The following is a 23,312-nucleotide window of genomic DNA, read 5'->3' as shown; positions in this document are numbered from 1 at the left end:
CTGAACACTGTTTTATTGACTAAGAGGTAATAAAAAATTGGGGGAAAATTAAGGAAGTCCCAGCACACAACTTTTATCTGATAGAAAAAAATGAAAAATGAGAAAAAAGAGTCAATATCCTCATATCACGTCTTGGCAGGGCAGATGCTCTCTGGGGGCACATTCATACAGTCGGTTATTCTGATACGGTGAACTGAACCATATAAAGAAAACTTTCACAAATGAACACTCTCACCCAGAGTTGATGCCAACATTAATAACTTAAGTATTTCAGTGTTTCATGGCCAAAGTTCCATACTTGAGCTACCTTAGCAAGAAAACCCAAGAAAATCAATTTGCATCTAAAAGCTCCTTCACGGAGTTGGCCTGGTTTTGTGGCAAGCATCCCAGCCTGCTTAGAGAAGCAGGAGTTGAAGTCTGCTTCCCAGAGGATTGTTTGGTCCTAGCTGAATAGCCTGCTGGCATCCACTGTTAGCAGAGTGGTAAGCAGATTATGGGTAAGTAGATATTAATATTCTGATTGAACATTTTTTAAGTCTCATACTACTATTTCAAAAAAGAATTGCACTACTCTGGAACAATGCTTATGCTCACCATTCTGAAGTCACGTTTAGCTTTAATTTCTATGCATTCATGATCTTAAAATTTCTACCTACGGTTTATTTCCCAGAGTCAAAACCTTGTCTCTCTACTGCCTTAACTGAACTACAACAATGTCTACAATTCATGTGAATAAATGACTTCCGTGGATAATCTTAATGGCTTCAAGTCTCTATATCACCCTCCCTTCCTTCCTAGAGGTCCTTTTGAAAAAGACAGGGCTACAGTCTTCTCTGGCCTCAGCTTCTATAAAAACCCAGCATAGCCTTGGCAACTCTCCTGGAAAGACTTCTTGTTTCCGGAGGATCCATTGATTTAACAAACTTAACAAACTTAACTAACAGAAGCTATGAAAGAGACTTTGGTGGTAAACATTCTGAAGTCAAAAAGTTTACGAGACCACAAAAATCTAACACCTTCCAACATGTAGATTTCACAATTTAGCAGGATAATAGGGAAAATCATTACTTGTTATTAATTAAGGTCTGCAATGCACCTACATGTCTTCAGAAATCAACAGTTAAAACATCTGCGTTACCACAAAATATTTCTGGGTCCAGACCGAAAAGTCTGTTTTCTTGGGTGTTTACTAAATGGGGCCACTGTGTTACAGAGAAAACGTGGATGGACATTTTATGCTGACAGTACTGAGTGTTGGAATCGTCTGGGATCCTTACTTCTCATTGGCCAGTTGGGTTGATAATACTAACGCTCAAGGGGACACAGGCTGTGGGCATCTCCTCCAGCATGCTGCCAGGCTGCCAGGCTGCCAGGCTGAGGGGCAGATGCGGCTGCAGGGTGTTAGGGCAGAACATGAGGCCAATTTCCAAGTTCCACAGCAAGGAAAAGGGGGAGGAGCTCAGAGAAGGGGGACCCTCCCGTCCCAGCCTTGGGAAGCCTTCCCTCTGTCCAAGCCTCCCTGCCTTCTTCTCCATCCTGTCTCCCAGCCCAGTTCTCGCTGGCCAACTCAGGAGTCATGGCTGGAGAGAGCGGAGGCCACAAGCCAGAGACTCCGCTGGTGGTCTGCGCAGGGACCCTTGCAGCCACACTGGCCCCCAGTTCCTGAAGCACCTTCCAGCGGCTGGCACTTGTGAAGAGGGACCCTAAAGCCCAGCAACACAGGAACTCTGCCGCGCAGTAGGGCCGCTTGCCCTTATTGGGGCAGGTGGCGATGAGGTGACTCACCAGCCCTAAAGTCGGCGTGAGCCTCGCAGAGGCGCGGGCCACTCACTGCGCTGGTGGCCCTGCAAGGGACGGGCTCCACAGCCTGAGCGCACAAGTAAGGTCACCCACTGGGGACCGGGGGAGGTGCGGAGAGGGGGCGGGTGCTCCGACCTGGGCAAGGATTCCTAAGGACCCCTCGGCTCGGTGATCAGCTCTGCTTTTCCTCTGATGCACGGGCACTGGATTCCGAAAGGGTGGCCCCTCTTGGCAGCCCTCAAGTGGGGGCAGGCTGACCCACAGCAGGACAGGGGTGGTGGCAGCTGTCTGCTGGCACGTCTGTCCTCCTGTCTTTTCCCACATCCTCTCCCCCACAACGTCCCCTCGCCTTGTCTTGACCGCGGTCGCGCGGGCAGGGGACTCGTCCGCGTCACAGACCAAGTCGGGAGGAGGCTGCGCGTTCCTCGGCTGCCCGGGGGGATGGCGCCGCAGGGGCCCCGCCGCTGTCAGCGCGCCCGCCCCGGGCCCCGAGCGACCCCGCCCCGCCCCGCGGCCCGCGCGCACCGACCTGCCAGCCGCCGCCCGCGGCCGCGTTCCCACAGCAGCGCCCAGGCCCTGGCGGCGGAGGCGCGCAGCTGCCCGCTGCCCGACCGCCGGAGCTGCGCCCGGACCGTCCGCGGGCTGCTCATCTCAGCCCGTCCTCATCGCGGCCCCCGCGCCGCCCGCCGCTCAGACGCCCGCGGGCGCGCCATGGGTCGGGCCGGCCGCGCTGGGGGCTCCTCGGCGCCGCGGGCCGGGGTGCGCGGCCGCCCCCGCGCGCAGGGGTCGCCTCTGCGCTCCCGCGGCCCCGCGCCTCGCCCCCTGCCCGCCCTCCCCGCCTCCCTGCCTCGCCGCGCCCGACGGCCTGGCCCCCACGGCCCCCGCTGACCGAGGTTCCACCCCCTCCAGCTTCACGCAGACATCAGGGACCGGACCACAGGCCTCCCATTTCTTGAGAGTTTCTTCCCAAAGTTCAGCCCCCGAGACCACCATCACAACGACCACGACAAAAGTGGTGAACTGTGCCACAGCGAGTGCCACAACGACTGCTTCGCGGTCCTGAGTCCGAGTCACTTGAGGTCAGCGATACCGCATCGCGCTGACATCGGTTTGGGGCCCAGTACGGGTGCTCCTGTATTTATATGCTTGTCTTTACGGGTTCATCCATGAAATGATTTTCCTGGCTGCAATCCACGATCAAATCACAATGATTTAAAAAGTCAAAATAGTCCATCTCCTGTAGAGCCGTTGTGGGGGAAGGCAGTGACTGGTAAGTACTGAGTCAAGCTACGAGGAAACGACATCAGCTAGATTGGCACACCCTGGAAAAGCACTGAAATCTGTATGCACTTTAAAAGTAGGTATTGTGAGGAAGTGAAATAGGAAAATAGAAGAATTTTAAGGTATTTTAGCCAATAATAGAAAGTTGGCTTGTAATTAGAAATTTACTGATTCCTGCAGGGAAGAGCGAGGAAATGCACTGGCTCTTTAAGAAATACCCGAGGCGGTGCCCAAGTCCCTTTCCTGGGCTCTGAAGCTGCCTTCTTAGGATGAAGACAGTCCTAGCTCAGACCTCCGGGTGTCCTGCTATTCGCAAGGCTGTGCTTCCAAAGTGCTCGGAGGACTTTAGAGAAAGTAACTAGGACAACATCTGATGTACTTCAAGGATGTAATCAGTTTCACACAACTCTAGCTTGCTGAGAGAAGCTGAAACATTTCACAAGAATTTTTGAATGATTCAAACGGTACATTTTCTTGAAATGTGTTTCTTTTTAAATGTCTTTGTACCAGAATGCCAGAAAACCAAAGTGCAGTCAGCTGTTTTTAAAAAATTTCAGATGCCCCACATGAAGGTTGAAAATTAAATTGTCTAGTCATTTCTCTATTATATAAAATGCTGCTGATTTAAGGAATGGGAACTATAACCTACCTGAAGTATTCTCTCTACATTTCTACACTTTCAGTAAATATTCCCTCCACCAGTTGATACTGTTTAGGGGGTGATGATAGTAATAACAGTCTTATTGTCTCACTTTAAATAATAAAGTGTGTTCACTGTGAAACACACTTCAGAATGAACTAGAAAGTAATGATTGAGCTTTTTTGTTGTATCCTTTTAAACCTCTGAAATTGTCAGTTATGAAGCAATAAGTCATGGATCAGAAATGGACTTGAAACTATGGCAGCCAGTTACACACTAATCCAGATTGCTTTCTGGACTCTTGCCCAACACTCTTTTGATTACATCCTCTGCTTTGTATGCATGTAGTAGTAACGAAATTCTCTGCAAAGAGCAACATTTGTGTTATCTGAAAGTGACTGCTATACAATAAAACAACAAAATGTTTCACAATTCCATTCCCAGGGAAGCTGTGCATTTAACTTTCAAAAAGGATCTCTGATTAAATCAAACAGCAGCAGTAGTTGTAACATTATATGCACGGGAATAGAACAGCACAAGGAACATTCCAGCTATTGCACCGGTCATTTAGTTCTAAAAATCCTGGGGCCCTAGTGCTTTTCCATTTTAATCCATACTTTCTATTCAGATGTCAGGGATTAGGGGTTCTCTTTAAAGGACTAATTTGAGATAAATTCTGGCATTGCAAATTTGTTGGCGTTCTGGCTGTAGAAGGATCCACGAATCCAAGACTGTCCGAGAGAAGCCAGACGAAAGCCCGAAGTGATGTTCCCAGAACAGGTGCTGCACGAGCAGCCTGTGCCACACAGTGCAGCCCAGCTCCCGGCCCACCCGGCTGGTGCTGGCCTGCTGGGGGGGCCGCACAGCTGTGCACAAGCAGCCCACAGATGCAGAGTTCTAAACTCAAGCCAGACCCTTGGGGCTACTGGGAGTCTTGTCTACAGGCCCTCGGCACCCACTCCCATTTCTACAAACCCCGTTTCAAGCTGAACCTTAAGTAGGACCCCATAGGACTCCCCTCCCCACTGGGGGACACCACCACCTGCTTCAGAGGGATCAGGCAGCCCCCTGCCCCTGCTGCGTCCTTCTTCCTCCTGCCCTCCCACCGCCATGGAAGAGGGGCCTCTCTTCCTACCCATGACCTAGTCCTCCGGCTGGGCTGTGCTCACTGTCCTTTCCTGTCCCTGCAAGACTTTTTGTCAGGTCAGTTATTTCCTCTCTCCTGCACCCTCCCCCCACCCCCTCTCTTGGGCTCAACCCTCAGGTCTCGCCCTTCTTTAAACCAAAGCACAGCCCAAACACAGCCGTAACAGAGCACGCAGCCTCTGCCTGTGTCCTTTGGAACAGGAGTCTTTCCTTACCAGCACTCTCCTAAAAGCCTGGTAGTATTACAGTGATATTAATGTTTCTATTTATAATTTGCTGTGATTATAAGGCACTGTAATATTTAGTATGTATTTCTTCTAAATGTGAAATCAATATGCTTTATACAAGAAGAGGGAGTGATTAATGACAATGGAGCAACACTGCCACAGACATAATTAAAATGTACCTTCCTACAAAGGACCAGACCCTAGTAATAACCAGTCGCCCGAGATCGTGCTGGAACATTCATTGTGTCAGTAAATGATCCTACTGAGCGCTTTTCACTAGAAAAGGCACAAGGGATTCAGAAATAAAAGGCCAGTCCCAGCAGGTGGAACTCAGCAACCCTGGGGTGTCGAGAGGACCATGACACTCAGCGCTCAGTGACACAGGCCCCAGAGATGGGCCCGCAGTCCTGCCACTGCACAGGACAGGAGGAAGGCCTCCGGGAGGAGGTGACATCCGACAGGGTCTTGAAGGATAGGTGAAGGAAAATATCAGGGGATGGACTTTCAAGGGGAGCAAATGTATAAAGACCCAGAGTTGAGAGAGGGCAACAGCTTTCATATGTGAGTCTCTTCTGAAGAAACTCGGAGAGGAAAGAAGGAAAGGAACCCAACCCAGTACTGCAGGGATGGAGAGGCAGAGAAAGACTGAAGCCACACATGGACTTTGGGAGGAGTCAGATGCGCTCCTCGATTCCTTTCTCGGACAGACACACGTTAGTATCACTGACTAACACAGAGATAGAGATGGAAGAGCAGCTGCAGAGGGAAATTTTTTGAAATATGCCTTAGTAAGGTCAACAATACGTGGTACTTAAGTATAATCATTCTGTCCATTTTTATTGAGCATGACTGTCAGGGATTGTTCTAGGCGCTGACTGTGCACCGGTGAATCAGACAGACAAGACCTCTGCTCTCATAATGCCAAGATTTCCCTGGGAGACAGATCACAAACAAGAAAATGTCCAGAAGTGGTAAGTGTTAGAAAGAAAATTAAACTGGATGCTATGAGAGGAAGTAATAGGTTATTTAGATTGGGTGCCAGGGAAGGCTCCTTGGAGGAAATATCTAGCATAGGACAGGGATGTGGCAGCACTGATTGAATCGTTCCTTTGTACCACAGTACAGTCCTTTGGGTAGGTAGTGTTAGGGGCAGAAACTCGCCCGGAGTCACACTCACTCCTGTCTGCAGCCACACTCTTAAACACAAGTACTATCTGTCTGCACCAAGTTGGCCCTTGAGAGGTGAGGGCTGAAACCATGAAGAAATACAATCACCCAGGGACACCAAAGCCTGAGGGAAAAGAGGGGGCTGAGAACTGAAATCCAGGGAATGCCCACATTGAGCGGGTACAGGTGGAGCTCCGAAGGCTAGCCTGGTGGCCATGTGGGGCATGGGCTGAGGGGGAGGAGACAGAGTGGATTAGAAGAAATAGTGATTCGCTGATTTCACTTTTCCAGTACTTCCACAGTCTTGGTTTGAGTGAAGTGACAGCATCACGAGGAAGGGAAAGGTCATCAGGGTGGCAGCGTCCACGTGCCCTAGGAAGGACAATGACTAGAAACATCCATTAGATTTAGCAACCAGACAATCAGCGTGAACTTGGCAAGACTGCTTTTAGGAGAGCCGGAGGAGGCCCATATTCTAGTGCTGCTAAGGAAAGACTCCTGTTCCAAAGGACACAGGCAGAGGCTGTGTGCTCTGTTACGGCTGTGTTTGGGCTGTGCTTTGGTTTAAAGAAGGGCGAGACCTGAGAGTTGAGCCCAAGAGAGGGGGTGGGGGGAGGGTGCAGGAGAGAGGAAATAACTGGCCTGACAAAAAGTCTTGCAGGGACAGGGAAGGACAGTGAGCATAGCCAGCCGGAGGACTAGGTCACGGGTAGGAAGAGAGGCCCCTCTTCCATGGCGGTGGGAGGGCAGGAGGAAGAAGGACACAGCAGGGGCAGGGGGCTGCCTGATCTCTCTGAAGCAGGTGGTTTTGTCATCTGCTTCAGGCGAAGACCCCGGAGGGGAGGGGAGCTCATAACATTTGAACATTTTCCTTTTCAGTTTTTTTCTTTGCATATTTCAACAAATTGGAATGACTTTTATACTAAATTTTGAAATTTGTTTCCACTTGGCATTCTGTTGCAAGGATCTCCCCAGTGTATTAAGTTACCTTTTAAAATACAGTTTTGAATGAATGTATAAAGGTCTATTGGATAGATATACCATAACTTATTCTAAAACTCTCATGATTTTGGACATTTCATCCTAAATGTTAGAAACTGCACATAATACTCTGATGAACAACTTTGGCAAATGGGAAGAAAATCTTCCTCCTTCTCTTAACTCTATATGATTAAGACCCACCACCACTGCACACACAACCCACAAGCAATACACAGGCCTTGCCCCCCCACCCACCTGTGTGTAAGAATGCCCACGACCCTGCGATTCCATTAACTTCTTTTCCTTCTACAGCCCCCCACGCCCGGCTCATTCTGTCCATTGCCCTCATCCCTAACAACAGAAAGGCACATTCTATGGTCCACTTGCTGAGTATTTTGGGGTCAGAAGCCTATGCTTAAGTAAAGAACCCAGTTTCTAACTGTGCCAGGCCAACAACCCTCTGCCAGGAGCAATAGTTACGGTCCACTCTTTCGTGTTGCTTGTCAGCTTGGATTGCCTTCCTCCCAGCGTCCCCCTGGCCCTCACTGCGCCACAGAAGGGTGAAGGGCTCATTGGCACTCTCCTCGCAAGTGTTCCTTAGGCTGCATTTCACAGTCTTGTCACTGGAGATTATGAACTGCGATCGCTCATTATTTATTTCCTCATAAAGAATATACTGGAGAAGCTGGCTTTTCATGCCGGGTCCTTAGCTCACAGCCGCTGATCTGTGTCTGTCCCACTGGGAATCTCTTGGTGCCCCTTTGCCATGCTCTGAATCTGCCCATCTTCTAAAGCTAACAGTTTTTCACTGCCTTTTGGATTTTGTCCTATTAATTAAAATATCATCAGCCTCTATCCTTTCTTGTACACAAATTTAGTGTTAGCTGTAAGTTCTGCGTTGCCAATGAATCTGTCTGGCTATGCTTAGTATTTTCCTCATAGGAGACAGGGAAACTCCTGGGCACTTGAGCCTTAATGTCATGTCATAATATTTCACTGAGTTCATAAATATTGTGATTCCCCTCTATATTTTTCATGTGCCTTTCTGGGAACCGTCCTTACCACATGGGAGACCTTGGGTGAGTATGTCACAAATCTTTGCCCTCACCGGCTACTGGATTGAAGAAGTTTCTAATGGTTGGAATCATCTTACCATCTGCATGCAGATATCCTTCAGCCTGTTTCCTAAAGGCTGAGGAAATTAAACTTACCCCACAACTACACTTTATTACAGTAATATAGGCAAATTGGTCAGTTGCCATTCACCCCTTTGGCCATGGCTGCTTGTATAGAGAGAGCATAGATCGAGACCTCAGGACGTTTTGGACACACAAACGTGCCCTGTGCAGCCCTCCCTGGTGCTCCTGAGTTCCTCAGGCAGAAGGGAAAGAGGGGCAGTGGGGGAAGGAGGCCGACAACGGGGTGCACACCCAGGCTCCCTACCTACGAGCTTCATGATCTGGACAAGTCATGCTTCTTTTCTGTTCCTCGGCTTTGGCATCCACAAATGGGGGATAACAAAAGCTCCTCCCTAGTAGGGTTTTTGGCAAGGATCAATGCACTGATACATGTGAAATACTGGCTGGCATATAATGAGCATGCATCAAGTGTTTGTTAGCATTATTAATATTATTTGACTTAAACAAATTCCACAGTTATGACATTCCAGTCCAGCCAAATTCTGGATAGCGTTAAAGAGTGGTAGGGAATAGCAATGAATTTGGGAGGTGTAAGAATAGAATTCAAGTCTCAACTTGAGCATGATAAGCAGTAGGACTGGTAGAAGCTACTTAATCTCCCAAACATTGGTCTCCTTATCTGTCAAACACAGAAAAGAACACTTATCCTACCTACCCTGATCAAAATGAAAGGTTATGTGAGAGTTTATAAATACAGGGTGCTATCCAAATCAAAGGTGTTGCAGATAATAGGAAAGATTGGGGAGAATCTACATTTGGAGTCAGTGCATTTCCTATTTGCATTTAAAAACTGTGCATAGTCAACAAGGGTCTTTGTCCCCAAGTGGCACAGGTTTCCTCCAGTGGCCCTGACTGTGTTCCAGCTGTTGACACGGTTTGAGGTCAGTTAAGTGTGTTGATTGGTGTGGACAGTCGGCAGAGGCTGGGGCCCTCATCCTCTTCCATGGAGTGACCTCCCACTCCAATTATATTTATTCCACAGATATGTGTGAGCAAACCTTTGTCATCTTTAAAGACAGGCAGCATATACTCCATATTCCAGAGGAAAACTTTTGGAAGTGTCGCAGCAGTCACTCCCAGTTTATTATTTAATCTGAGTAGATGTGGCATTTTCTTTAGGATTTTTTTATCATGAATAAGCCTTTGCCCTAGTTTAGCACTACCCAGGACAAAGCACTTTCTATGCATTATTTAATATAACAACACATGAAGTAGGAATTCATTCTTTAAAAAAATAAAATACAAACAAACAAAAACAGGCAGAGAAACAGGCTCAGGAAAGTTATACGACTTGATTACGATCAGCAGCAATTAAGCTGCAGAACCAACACTCAAATAAATGCTCATCTCCATCTCCTCTCGAGTGTCCCCTGGCCCCCTTGGCATTCTCCAGTGGCTGTTGTGTGGTCTCAGTGTAGCCACCAAAGGCCTTGTCCCTTGAAGGTGATGGGGTTCTTCCTTCCTTGTTTGTAGAATGCGAGAGGTTGACAGACAAGACATTATGACCACTAAAGAAACATCTCTGTCAGGAGAAAGATTAAACCTGTATCATTCTTTGAAGTAATTTACAATGAACTTGTATCCAAATCTATCCTTAAGTCCCTGGGAAAAGTCTGGTATTGAGTTCACTTTAATGAAATGATTACTACAAAATAACCCCCAGATCCCTAGACCCTGATACTTTCAGATGTAATGAGGGGCCATGAGACAAAGACCTAACTCTGTTGACACTTGTTATCTATAAGAAACGTGTAAGGAGTGTAAATGACATTATGAAGTATATTTCAATTTCCGATATTTAAAAAGTGAAAATCTCAGGTTATATCTCTTCCACAGAAGTAGTTCAAAAGCAGTTGATATTTACATTTGAAGTGTTTTCCTGTCAGTGCCTTTTGATAATGTGCTGAATACAAAGTGAGTTACTATGTTTAAGAGCTTCTGGAGCAATGGAAATTACTCTTATCACTTAATATGTATTTGTCTTCTGTCTGCTCCCCTTAGTTGAACATTTTTTTCTGTCCATATGAGAAAATACTGTGTTTTCTGTATATTCCAGTCATGCCCAATGGCCATTCATCACTAATATGTTTTTGGTACAATTAATTTTTTAATGATATATTTTCCAGGCATCACTTAAAATAAAAACTCCTAACACTAGTTTGGAAAAATTACAAATGCAAAGCCTCTTGGGAGTCCTGGGACACCTTTGTGGATTTGATTGATTTTGTTGTATCTCTGTTCTACTTGTGTGGTGGGGCCTTTTATCTATCTTTGCGTTCTCTGTGCCTGGAATTATGCTTGGCTTATGGTGATCTCCCAAAAAAAAGTTGTTGAACTTGATTTTCTTAACTTTTAGTTCTCAGCATAACTACCACGTCTTTATCACGAGGTCTTTCCTAACCACCTCGGTAAACAAGTCCCTCTTACTTTCCATTCAGTGATCAAGCCTTGCTAACTCTGCCCATAGCACATGCTCACATGCTACTTCGTATTTGTTTATTTTTGTTTATTGCCCAACATGCCCCTTTCCTATATTGTAAATTCCAGTGAGCAGGGAACTGTCTTTCTTCCTGGACTTTGAGTCCCAGCACCCAGAGCTGAGTCTGGTAGAAAGTGGGCACTCCGTGAATGATGGGATGAGTGAACAAATAATACATCATTTGCTCAGAAAGCCCACGCCATGCCTGGAATTTCTAAATACTACATGATCTTGTCCAGTACCTTCTGGAGAGCTTAGCTCCTTCAGCAAACAACTGCAGGGTCCTGTCTCCAACTCCACCTCACCCACCGGCTCCCACAGACACACCCGAAGTCGCCACCACAGTGCTGTGCTCCCCACATCCGGAGCCTTCATCTCAGCTTCTAAAACGACCTTGTGTCCTTCCAGCATCCCTCATTTTGTCTCCTGATCTTTGCTTTTGCTTTCCCTTTACTTAACCAGCCCCTCTCCTTGGCTTCATGCCTTCCTAAGCCGCGGCTTAAGCTCCGTGAGCCAGCCTTTCAGCCGCGTTCTCATTACACACACGCATAGCTATTTCGGTTTCTGGTTATTCCAAGCCCGTCTGACAAAACCCCTATATCCACTCTTACATCCAGGCCACCACGGGTGGTCAGGGACACCCCAGAACCGCATAAACTGGTGGCACGATACGGGTGGAGCGAGAGTCGCCAGCAAAGTTCCCGCCGCGTCTCTCCCGGGTCCTGCTCCTGGTCTCCACAGTGGCCATCTTAAAACTTCAGCGGCTCTCCTCAAGGCCCATGTGCACTCAAAAAAAACTTGTTTTACTGTCCTAAATATACGTAAGATTTCACAAGTGTACAATTCAGTGGCCTTAAATACATTTGTAGTGTATGATCATCACAACTCTATATCCAACACTTTTTCATCCTTAAGAAAAACTCATAAATAATACCCACAAATAAGAATGTCGCCTTCCCTGCTGTCCCCAGCTCCTAGCAACGTCTACTCTGCTTGCTGTTCCTGTGAGTTTGCCTGTGCTGGGACCTCGCATGAGCCACGCACACTTCCTTCCCTCCTGCCCTCAGCAACAATATTTGCCGGAGGACTCACAGAGAAACAGAGAGGCTGGCAGTCCCTTCACTGCACCATGCATGCTCTCTTGGGCCTCAGTGACTTTGCACCTGCTCTTGCTTCCCGGAACATTGGCTGACCCTTTTCATAGATGTACCGAAACTTCAGAGAATAGCTGTTTCACGGTCCCACTGGGTTGTGATCCCCTTGAAGGTAGGAAGTGAGTTGTTTATTTCTGTCTCCCCAGAATGGAAGATGGTGCCTAATACATGGTAAGTGCTCAATATTTATTTATTGAATGAATATGAACTGGAAATTGGGGCTTCAAGAGTGGACTGGAGAAGCTGGGTATGCCCATGTGTTATCTGCTCAGATACTGAAATATTTAACACATTTAGCACTTAGTGGCAAACATGCACACGCACACGAACACAAAGGTGCTAAGCCACAATTGATTAAGTAACTAAGAATAATAGGAAATAATAGTGATAAATTCTGTATGAATGTTACTTTTCTTTTTATGGGTGAATGATATTAACTTTTTAAGAATATCTAATGAAGCTGATTAACTTAAAAGCATTGCTTAGGTTCCCCCACCACTCAAATTTGCATTTCACACTTGAGAAAACTAATTTTGTCATAAGTTAACTCCCTTTCTTCACCCAAACCAGGGGTGAAATCCAAAGTTGTCTGTATTAAAATATAAATGCAGAGTCACCAGTATCTTAAATACACAATTGAAATGAGTTGGGTTATGTTTAATATGTAAGAGTGTATTGTGAATGTAACATGAAAGCTTGTTGGGACTCTGAATGGGAATACAGTATTGTAAAACAAAAACATCCACAATGTCTCATCTCAGGGAAAAGTAGGCCTTTCTTGTGAGTAAAGTGTGAGTGGTTTAGAAGGAGAATAGAATAGTTTAAGAAAAAGAGAGAGTGGAAGAGAAAGAAAGGAATAAGAAGTGTTGAGTGTGGATAGGAACAGAACAGCATCCCTTAAATGAAACCAGAGGGCGCAGAGAGGAGCTCCAATACACCGCACCGCAGTCAGCAGCACAGCAACAGGACCTACTAGAACTTACTCTGGAGAGAGGCACCCGCAAAGGTAAAAACCCTAGGGCAATAACCAGTGTGCCCCCTTCCACGTTAACGTGAGATAACAGCAAAAACAAACTGAGTCAGGCTCGCCTGAGCCTCAAGCAGGAAAGGACCCTGGTTCTCTGGAGAGTAAGAAATGGGAACTGAAAGGAATAGAGGGTCTGGGTGGTGACCACACGGAAGTCCACAGCCTCAAAGCGTTCTAACAGAGAAAGCAGAGCACACCAGGAATCCAGAAAAGGAGGTACTGGAAGGGGATTATTTAGCGCCTGTAAGTTAGTTGGGCAAAGGGCACTAGGCAATGTAACACTGTGCTTCTGATGTCCATCAGGAAGACACAGCCAGTGTCGCTGAATTGCATTTCACTGGTACAGGGTTAGGCTGTGATCAGAACGGCTCCCCATGCTGGACGGTAGCACTGGGGCTGAAGAAGGTGACCCTGCCAGGAAATGTAAGGCAAGGTCGCAAGGCGGGCAATTCCTCCTGCCTGACCCCTATAGGTGGGGGCAGCCACAAGTGAGCTCAAGGTTGTCTAGCGGATGAAATGTCATGTATTTCAGCAAAGGGGCTTTGTAGACAAGTCATGGGTGAACTCAATACAAGATGTAATCCCTCAGCCTTCAGTAGCTTGAAGAATAAATCATGCTTGTGAGCTATAAATTCACTGCAGGACAGGTGGCTGGCCAGGAAGACATATATCTCTGTCTTCACTCTACTCAGTATACTTTCCTTAGTATAACTACAAAACATAATAGTTTTCACTTGAGACACTGATTATCGCTACTCACACATCTTTTCTGCTATTTTCCTCATTTCTCTTTAATAGTTTTATTTTTGCAACTTCATGTTTTTAAGTAACATCTTCATTAAGATATAATTGATATTCATGAGTTGTATATCTTCATTAAGATATAATTCATTTAGATATTATGACTCTTCAGTAAAAATCATAAAATTCACCCATTGACTATTTTATTTTAAGCAAGTGTTTTCTTAATGCTATTCATTGGAGACTTCATCCTAGGGCTACATGTTTTCTTTCCCTTGGTAAGTATCACAGATACAGACAACTTAAACTTGTTGGTAAGCAATTCTACATACAACTTTTATGTATATATTGGTGGGCTAAAATTGTTAAAAATGCTTACAAATAATATTTCCAACATTACAATATCATATAGCTAAGAAGTAATAATATTATTATGTTAGCTTAAAAAAGACAGAATAGAGGATAGAACTCTGTCAGACACTGGAAGGATTTAGTAAATACTTCTGAGGCTGAAAAATGTGTTTGTTCTGAGATTCACTGGATTTCCCTGGACTTAATCTGGACACATGAATTCTTAGAACAGGGTTATCTCCAAAACTTGTATTTCATTCTTCCAAACCAAGACTTCTTAGAAATAACAAATTTAATCTTTGTGTTCCTAACCTTAGCACTCTTATTACTTCTAGTCAGACCATAAAAACCTAACCAGGCACCTGTTTTTATTTTAGATTTCCATTTTTTCCCTTAAATTTCCTAAGCACCTGCTTAGCTACCTAACTGAGCTTTGCTTTGCTTCTTCACCACCCACCATTCATTCCTGTCATGTGATGCTATTAGGCTTCTCCTTAGTTCCCTTAGGTTTTTAAACACCTGCAAGTCAATAACAAGGACAGTATTGTCTGGCTGTTTTACTTAGCAATAAGTTGATTCACCTGTCAAGATAAACTTCACTGTACATATTATTCCATCTCTGGATTAAAGCCTTATAAAACAGCACATTTGCACAGTTCTATGCCTGTCATAAGCATTAAATACTGCTTTGATTTGATAGGTCGGATATTATATCAACATTTAGTGAAAGGAGCTTATTGCTGGGGGTTCAAAGATGAACTATTATGAAAGCTAACCTTTTGGATTCAAGCTAAAAGTTTATTTTGTATGAAGGACTTTTAGAGGTTAGGACAGGAGTTATCCATGTCCTGTCAAAGAGTACTGCATAAGTATCTAGTAGTCCAAGTTTGCTTAAAAAGTACATTAAAATGAGTACATAGCAAAATGATGAATGACAGCATTAACAGCATGGACCTGCACCACCCTTCTGTGCTATGTATGCAATGTATTAAGAAAAAGGGAAAAGGACAGTTTTCATCAGGTCAGAGCTGTGATATATCATAGCCCAAATGACTTAACTTTTTACCATTTTTCTTTTACAATGTATATTAGATATAAAAAAGAATTATTTCTGGCTGTTTCTGGATCTTCTTTTAATTTATTTCTAATAAAGCATATATATGTGTCATAGCTTCAGGCTGAGTTTTGAAACCTGAAGACGGGTCTCTGCCTTTAACAGTTAATCAATGCCACTTACAGTCTGGTTCCCATTAAATTCAGTGTAGATAGCTGTGTATTCTGGTGAACCGCCTTGGCAAAAAAAAAAAAAAAAAGGTTAAAACTATCACTCCCAAAGGTGAGTAACTCTAAAAAAAAGGAAAGACAAAAATTTTTTGACTAGTAAAAACAACAATACAACTTCTTCAAATATGAACAATGGTTCTTTAGCGTTCAATACCCATTTGCTGAAATCTTGAGTGTTGTATGGTTAAATCTACTTAAACTGTTTGATTTCTGCTTTCATTCTGGGAGGAAAATTATCCCAGGATAAAATGGCAACTAGCTACCCGTCTCACTTTATTGTATCCCCTAAACCAGCTAGAGAAGATTTGGGGAAAACTCAGTTTTAACTCACAGTATTTTTTCCTGCCTGTATCAAATATTTTGGTAGAATGTGATAAATATTTCAAATTGAGCTATATTTAATAAGGTTTGCTATTTTATGTGAATTAAGAATTTTGTAGTGTCTCACACGATGGGTAGTCCCGAACTAATGCATATGAAATTACATCTGTCACATTTTAGATTGAGGGCCATTTGGAAAAAGGGCCCAGGGTCCAGTAGCTGTAAGAACTCTCCTCCCATTCTGGTAACAGGGTTTGCTATTTCCTTCCGCTTCGTCCTCCTGTCGGTGCTGTCTGGTATGGCTCATGTCCCCATTCTCTCCCCCAACTTCAAACACCTCTTATCTTAGGGGAGTAAACCCGTGGGTAATCTCGGCCCCACATCCTTGGGGAGCCCCTCCCCCAACTCTTCTCCTCAACGTGTCCTGAGCCAAGTAACATCTAACCGGTCCCCTCCCCCAGCTTCTATAATATAGAAAAGCTGTTTCTATGATATGGGATTTCTGCAACGTGTAAGTCAGTCTTACGCCAGCCCCCTTTGTACTCAAATACCATAATTAGCATTCATGCACTCACTCAACAAATATTTGCTGAGCTGAGTATATCCTCTGCACCAGACAGCATGCCGGGCACACGACGCATGGGCATTGTGTGCAACTCGGTCTTTCCTTACGGGCTTTGGAAAGTAAACAGAAATAGTGAGGGCTTAGGAGGGAAGAATTTTGTCCCTGTTTCCTGGTTACTATTACTAGCAGGAAAACGTCAACAACAACAATAACTTCTGAGAACTTCGAGTTTAGTAAACATTTATTGGCCCTTCACTATGTCGTGGGTTCTGGGCTTGATGCTGGTCGTCGCAATATGACTTCAAAAGACCCTGTGCTACGGCGGGTCTTGAACTAGAGTGTGCTAGACACATTTTGAGGATGAGAGCCATCCTAGGCAGAAATGAAGCTGTGGGCGTGAAGCGGGCCATCCGCCCTGGGGCCCGGAGAGGCATTCTGCGGAGCCAGCCCGACATTTGGTGTGTCTTCCAGGGGCTTTGATAGGCATGAGTTTCCAGCCCATTGCCCCAGACCCCCTACTGGGGTTTCTGGCCCAGACCAGGCAGCCGCAGGAGTGGGGGGGGAGGTGCTGGGGTGCCCCGCAGGCTCAGAGAGTCAGGAAGGCTGCCAGATTTAGCAAATAAAAATGCAGGATGCTGAGTTAAGTTTGAATTTGAGATTAACAACAAGTAATTTTGTACTAGAAATATGTCCCATGCAATATTTGTATTTGTATTGTTCTACATTTTATCTGGCAACCCTAGAAATGGGATAACATTTTTATTTCTGTTTAGTCTCACTGGGCATCTCAAGACACCAACTCGGAAGTAATTTTTCCCACTTACGATTCTCAACTTCTTTATACATTGAGACATTTAGCAGGTGCCTCTGTGGTCTTCTGTTTGTTTGTTTTGTTGCTTTTGGTACTGATGTGGATGAAGCCCTAGCTACTCCTTGATTTTCACAGTCAGATTAAACCTGGCCTTCTGCAGTGAAGATGTGTATTCCTCTTACTGAGCTTTTCTTCCTTCAAATACCTTGAAAAATCATTCTTATTCCGTTTTACTGCACTTGACGGTGGCTATCAGAAAATATGCATAATGTCCATTCAAAAAAAGGCTTGCATGTAGGTCAAGAAACTTTGCTAATGGACACCTCTGTATCTGTCCTGAGCACAGTTAATGGTCTGGAAACAGGTGTTGGAGTTCGAGGCAAACTGCACACAGACTGGGGACATACATGTCCTCTGATTAACTGCCACTTATTTTAGGCTTGTAAACAAAGAAGTACCTGAAAGCTTACTTTCCCTTTGTTTAAAGAATGTGTGTCTAGGTTCATACGCATAGACATACATTCTATCTATTTTAGGTAAAATTTATTTTGAAGGCAGTTGAAAGAAAAATCTCCTTCCATGTGGGGAGCCACTTAAATCATTAATGAATAGAAGAATCTTCACACTTGGTATATAATTGTCCCTGAGTAAATATTTGTTTTAAGTAATTCAAGAAATCCTGATAGATTAGTAATCTTTTAATTTCTCCAGTACTTCTGATTTCATATTCAACAGATGAATTGTCACAACAGATGAGAGCTCAGATTCCTAGAAATGGGTGTAAGCTACAGGATGAAGTGCTTCGGTATATTGTTCATGGCCTTTATCGGAGATCGTGCCTTTATTTATCTTTTCTGGTCCAGCTCTGCCACTCACTAGAACAAGTTATGGTCTCTCTGTGTCTCTGCTTTTTCATCTGTAAAATGGGGATAACAATGTTCTTCACCTCATAGGACGGTTGAGAAGATTAAACAAAGTCCTATTTACAAAGCATTTAGAACAGGGCCTGACCCATATGACTGTCAGCCTCCATGAGCTCCTTTATATTTATCAACTATAACTAATTATACTTAACCACTTTTCACCATCCTAGAGGAGAAAATTAATTTTTATATTTATAGGCCACTTTTGTTGAATTTCCATCTTTCTCACTCTTAGCTGATCTTCAGGAATAGGGAACAATGGTTTGCATAGGACCATTAGTTTCAGAAGGACAGCAAGAAATTAATATAAGCAACAATCTGCTGACTCCACGGTAGGTGAATTTCAATTTCACCATCCTTTCTCGTTCTTAGCTGGATTTGGGCAATCGGGAACAATGTTTTTCACACTAATTCATTTCAGCAACAAAAACTTAATATAAAGTACAAACCTTTGTGTACCCTTTTATTTTTAGTGTCCTGGATTTACCTTAGTGTTTAGTTTTAATCTAATAGGCTGCCTGGGTTTCTGTGTAGCATTCACAGGCAGAACAAAATTACCCTTTCTGAATGTTGCTCTGCTCTAATTTGTATATTCTCTTTAATTAAAGTGATAATCATTTCAAAGAAGTAATTAGTTTCATCCAAAATCGGTCTCAAAGGTCAGGATCAATTCCCTCCTTCGGGAAACAGACATACAAAGTGCGCTAAGAGAACTCTTAGGCTGGCTGTTCCTCATCAGGAGAAAGGGTCTAGCTGTCCGCAAGTTCTTTCCTTCCTCAACGTCAATGCTTCTGTCCTCTGAGCAAAGAGGACTCTTGTAAAGTCTCGGCTGTTTGCACCCTCACTGGTGTCCGAATGCGCACTATAGAAAATATCAGCTCTCTAATTTTTTTCATACCTACTTTGCTTAAACACCTGCTGAACACTATGTCCGTTCTGAAAAACTGTAGCGTGAACCCTTCTAGAGCTGGTGTACGTAAATATCAATTTTGTTTTGTATTGCAGACCGACATCATTAAGAATTTCACACTAGCCTTATCTTACCTTGTCAAAAAAACTTGCTATCTTTAGTATTTTTCTTTCATTAGGAAGGCTAGAAGGAGAATTTCAATATTTAATAAAGGAACAACCTACGGATTCCGTCATTACCCATGGTTTCCTCTGATGAAAAAAGGCAGGGATTGCTTGATATATAACCAACCAGAACTGGAAGGTCTGTAGATTCCCTGCTCTCTATTCCTGTTAAGCTCTTTTAATGTAAACAATCATATAAATCACTTCAAAACTCAGGTTAGTGAATGAGTCAACAATCGACAGGGGAGGAAAAAGGTTAAAGTATTATATGTAAGTTGTTGAGGGAAATCTGCAACCTTTATATTTCTGAAATATAAAACGTTGGCACAAAAGGTTTCTTCTCAGTGCATCACTCATCATGAAGTCAGGGGTTGACTGTGCAGAGGTAGAGAGAGAGTATAACGCAAGACTAAGCATGACCTTGGTTGACTATCCACACGGACCCTTAAATACACCTACATATGTGCATGAATGGCTCATTATTAGCTCTCACTTATGTTAATCCAATAGAGATGCTGTCATTGAACTATGGTTACACAGTAGTAATGTTTTGCACCAGAAATGCCAAGTGCTTGACTCATGCCTTTCAAGTTGTTTCATAAATCAGAATAAAAATAACCCCAAGAAAGCAATCTCTTATGTTTTCCAAATGACTTTCTCTTGCCTGACCTTTTATTGTAAAAAATCAACTAGTTCTTTGTTGGGATGCTGTGCTAATTACTCAAAGAAGTTTTATGTAATCCTTTCAAATATGAACCAACCAGAATGATCAGAATTTCCATTAAGCTGTTCTGCAGAGGGCGCATGATCACAGCCGTCACAACTGATGTGGTTCTACAGCCTGATGATGATTTGGGATAGAAAGATCTTGAACTAAAAATAAATCACACAGCAGAAATGCCACAGTATGAGAAAGTAAAAGAATCAGAATTGTTAATAGATGTATCATTAGTAACTTTCTTTTATAAGCTAGACAAATAATGCAGTTCAGAAAAAATAAAGAAACTACTATCCCTTTTTTACCATCCTACAAATATTCAGTAGCTTTTCTCATCCACTATTGTCATATCAAGGGCACATGTGATTAGAACAAGACCAACAAGATTCATGCTTTGGGGGTACATTTAGAATTTTTATAAACATCCTCACTTTCCAGAAAATTCATTGTTTCAGAGTTACTTTCTGTTTCCCATCTGTCCTTGATCATGGGACAGCCCCTAGCCAAATATAGGCATTTAAACTTTCATGTGCTTGTCCAACAAATAATTTCTCATATCTTTCTTGTCATACAAGAGTAATTAATTTTCAAAGCTTCCCTGTGGAAGTTGTCAAAATTCTAAACTTAAGGACAATGATGGGGAATTTTCAGTACATGTTTTGGAGTTTCCTTTATATATCCTACTAGAGCTCAATCCTAAAAATGTTCATAATTATATTTGAAGTTCTTCAATCTCATTGGATTTATCCCAAATAACTTTAAAGCAAAGTTAATTTATATTTAGTTAGATTTTGTCATAAATTTAAGCATAGTGATAAATCACTCAAGGACTCAATTAAATTAAAAATATAAATATTGATCAGACATAATTTGAAGGCACCATAGGGATATAAAAACAGTTCCTACATCAAAAGACTTTATCAAGAGAGTGAAAAGGCAACTTAAGGAATGGGAAAAATATCTGCAAATCATATATCTGATAAAGGGTTATATACAGAATATATAAAGAACTCCTACAACTCAACAACAAAAAAACCTGATTATATAATGAGCAAAGGATTGAATAGACATTTCTCTAGAGAAGATATACAAATGGCCAATAAGCACATAAAAGATGCTCAAAATCACTAATAATTAGGGAAATGCAAATTAAAAACACAATGAAATACCATCTCAAAAGCATCCCATTAGAATGGCTATTTAAAAAAACAACAACAGAAAATAATAGGTGTTGGTGAGAATGTGGAAAATTGGAATCCTTGTGCACTGCTGGTGTAGCAGCTATGGAGAACTCTGAGGATCTCTCAAAAATGAAGACTAGGATTACTATATGATCCAGCAATTTCACTTCTGGGTATATACCAAAAAGAATTGAAAGCAGGGACTCTGACAAATATTTGCATACCCCATATTCATGGCAATGTTATTCACAACATTATTCACAATAATCAAAAGGTGGAAGCAATTGAAGTGTTTATGGAAGGATGAATGGATTAAACAAACTGGTAGATACGTACAACAAAATATTATCACCCTTAAAAAAGAAGGAAATTATGACACATGCTACAACAGATAAACCTTGAAGAACAGTATGCTAAGTGAAATAAATCAGACACAACAGGACAACTATTGTATGATTCCACTTGCATGAGGTCCCTGGAATAGTCAAATTTAGAGACAGAAAGAAAAATGGTGGCTGCCAGGGTTTAGGGGAGGAAGGAATGAGAAGCTGATGTTTAATGTGTTCAAGTTTCAGTTTGACACAATAAGAAAAGTTCTGGAAATGGATGGTAATGGTGCTTGCACAACGGTGTGAATGTGCTTAAGTGCCACGGAACTGTACACTTAAAAATGGTTAAAATGGTAAATTTTATGTGTATTTTACCACAAAAAAGAAACACCCATTCCTGCTTATGTTGGGCTTACAATGTAGTGGGGAAATGAGCATGTATGTAAAATCATTACCTGGATAGCTATGACACAAGGTGAGTGAGAGAGCATTACGACAGAAACTAGATACTATGGTGTTCAGGGAATGTCAGGAGAATAGTTGTTTCAGGAAAGGTTTTACGGAGTATATCATGGTTGAGGTTTACTTTTGGAAGACTGACACAATTTCAGAGAGTAGAGAAGGCGTGGGCAGGTATCCTACAAAAAGAAACCAGTATAAACAAAGCATGGAGGTGAGAATCTTGGGGTGTGAATTGACAACTCTGATTCCCCTGATAGGTTACAGTGCGCAGCGGTGCTTCTCAAACTCTAACGTGTACACAGATCACTTGGGAATCTGGCTAAAACGTAGATGCTGATTCTATAGTTCTAATGGTAGTGTCCAAAATTATTTCTCATAAGCTCCCAGGTGATGTCAATGCTGCTTAGAGCAGCTCGGGTCTCAAGGGTACACACCTTCAAATGTAGATTAGTCCAAGGTTGAGGACTTTGAAAGCTAGAAGACTGTACGTACTTCAGAATTAATGGAGAACCCATAGGACTCGTCTGGTAGGGAAATCATTACTGGAGCTGTTCTCTTAGGAAGACTATTCTGGCAGCCACCTGTAGTGGGAGTAGAATGGGCAAAGACAGGCACTGGGGAGACTGGTTAGAGTCAGTGAGACCAGTCAGGAGGCTGTTAGTAGAAGCTAGGCTAAGTTTGCTGAAGTCTGAGACAGCAAGTCGGGATGAAGGTACAGAGGGGGGCCGAGCAGGGGTAAAGCACAGTAGCAGGAGATGTGTGTCCTGACAGCCTACATGCAGGGGAACATAGGAGGAGGAAAAGCAAACATAATGTTGATGATTAGAGCAAGCCTACAGTCAGGTTTTCCCAAGAGATTCCCAATTACACCTACGGCCCCAGGATAGCCCGTGGGGGAGTGGTCAGAAGGTCACAGACGTACCAAGGTCCTGCTCTGTGATAGAAGCCAGGGAAGGAGGAGGTCAAGGGCCCTCCAGGTAATAACATCAAATATGGCTGACAAGGTACCAGTATCAGATGTTGCTGAAAGGTCAAGGAGGCAGGTCTGGGACAGGTGGCCACGGGAAAGAGGAGGGTCAGCTTTGGGAAACACCGCACTCTGCCCTGGGGGACTGGGGCTAAGATGCTACACCACATTCTGCAAATGAGAAGGAGTATTGAGATGCCAGCTTATTCTCAGATGATAATTTGCTGTCATATTTATTTCTCACTGCCATTTTTTTTATTGTTAATAGAAACAACCTTTTTTACAGTTGGTGCTCCTGAAGGCTTGGAACAAAATAAAGCAAAACCTGCTAACATCTCACTTTCTATCATTAACTAGTGCATGATTTTTCTCACAAGATTATTCTGAGAATGGGTTATAAATAGCACTGTATGCTTTACAAATCTCAAGTAGCAAACAAGAGCCATGTACTAGTAAAAAAATAAAATTTTCTGTACATCTCCTT

The 23,312-nt window shown here is 43.4% G+C and overlaps 1 protein-coding gene across 2 annotated transcripts in view; it reads right to left on the bottom strand.

Moving 5' to 3' along the window:
• Positions 1-23,312, bottom strand: part of STARD13 (StAR related lipid transfer domain containing 13) — a 329,780-nt gene that overhangs the window by 208,543 nt on the left and 97,925 nt on the right. Inside the window, exon 1 of one of the 2 annotated variants that reach the window (XM_036904997.2) lies at positions 2,330-2,582. The exons of the other annotated variant lie outside the window; for it this stretch is intronic. Within the exon in view, the coding sequence (XP_036760892.2) occupies positions 2,330-2,450 (121 nt within the window). The 5' untranslated portion in view covers positions 2,451-2,582. Of the gene's footprint in view, positions 1-2,329; positions 2,583-23,312 lie in introns of those variants that run through there. 2 annotated transcript variants of the gene reach the window in all.

This window comes from Manis pentadactyla, chromosome 2 (assembly GCF_030020395.1).
Source record: "Manis pentadactyla isolate mManPen7 chromosome 2, mManPen7.hap1, whole genome shotgun sequence".
In the NCBI taxonomy this organism is placed as follows: domain Eukaryota; kingdom Metazoa; phylum Chordata; class Mammalia; order Pholidota; family Manidae; genus Manis; species Manis pentadactyla.
The sequence above is the reverse complement of the archived record's forward strand: the minus strand, read 5'-3'. Positions and strand labels throughout refer to the sequence as shown.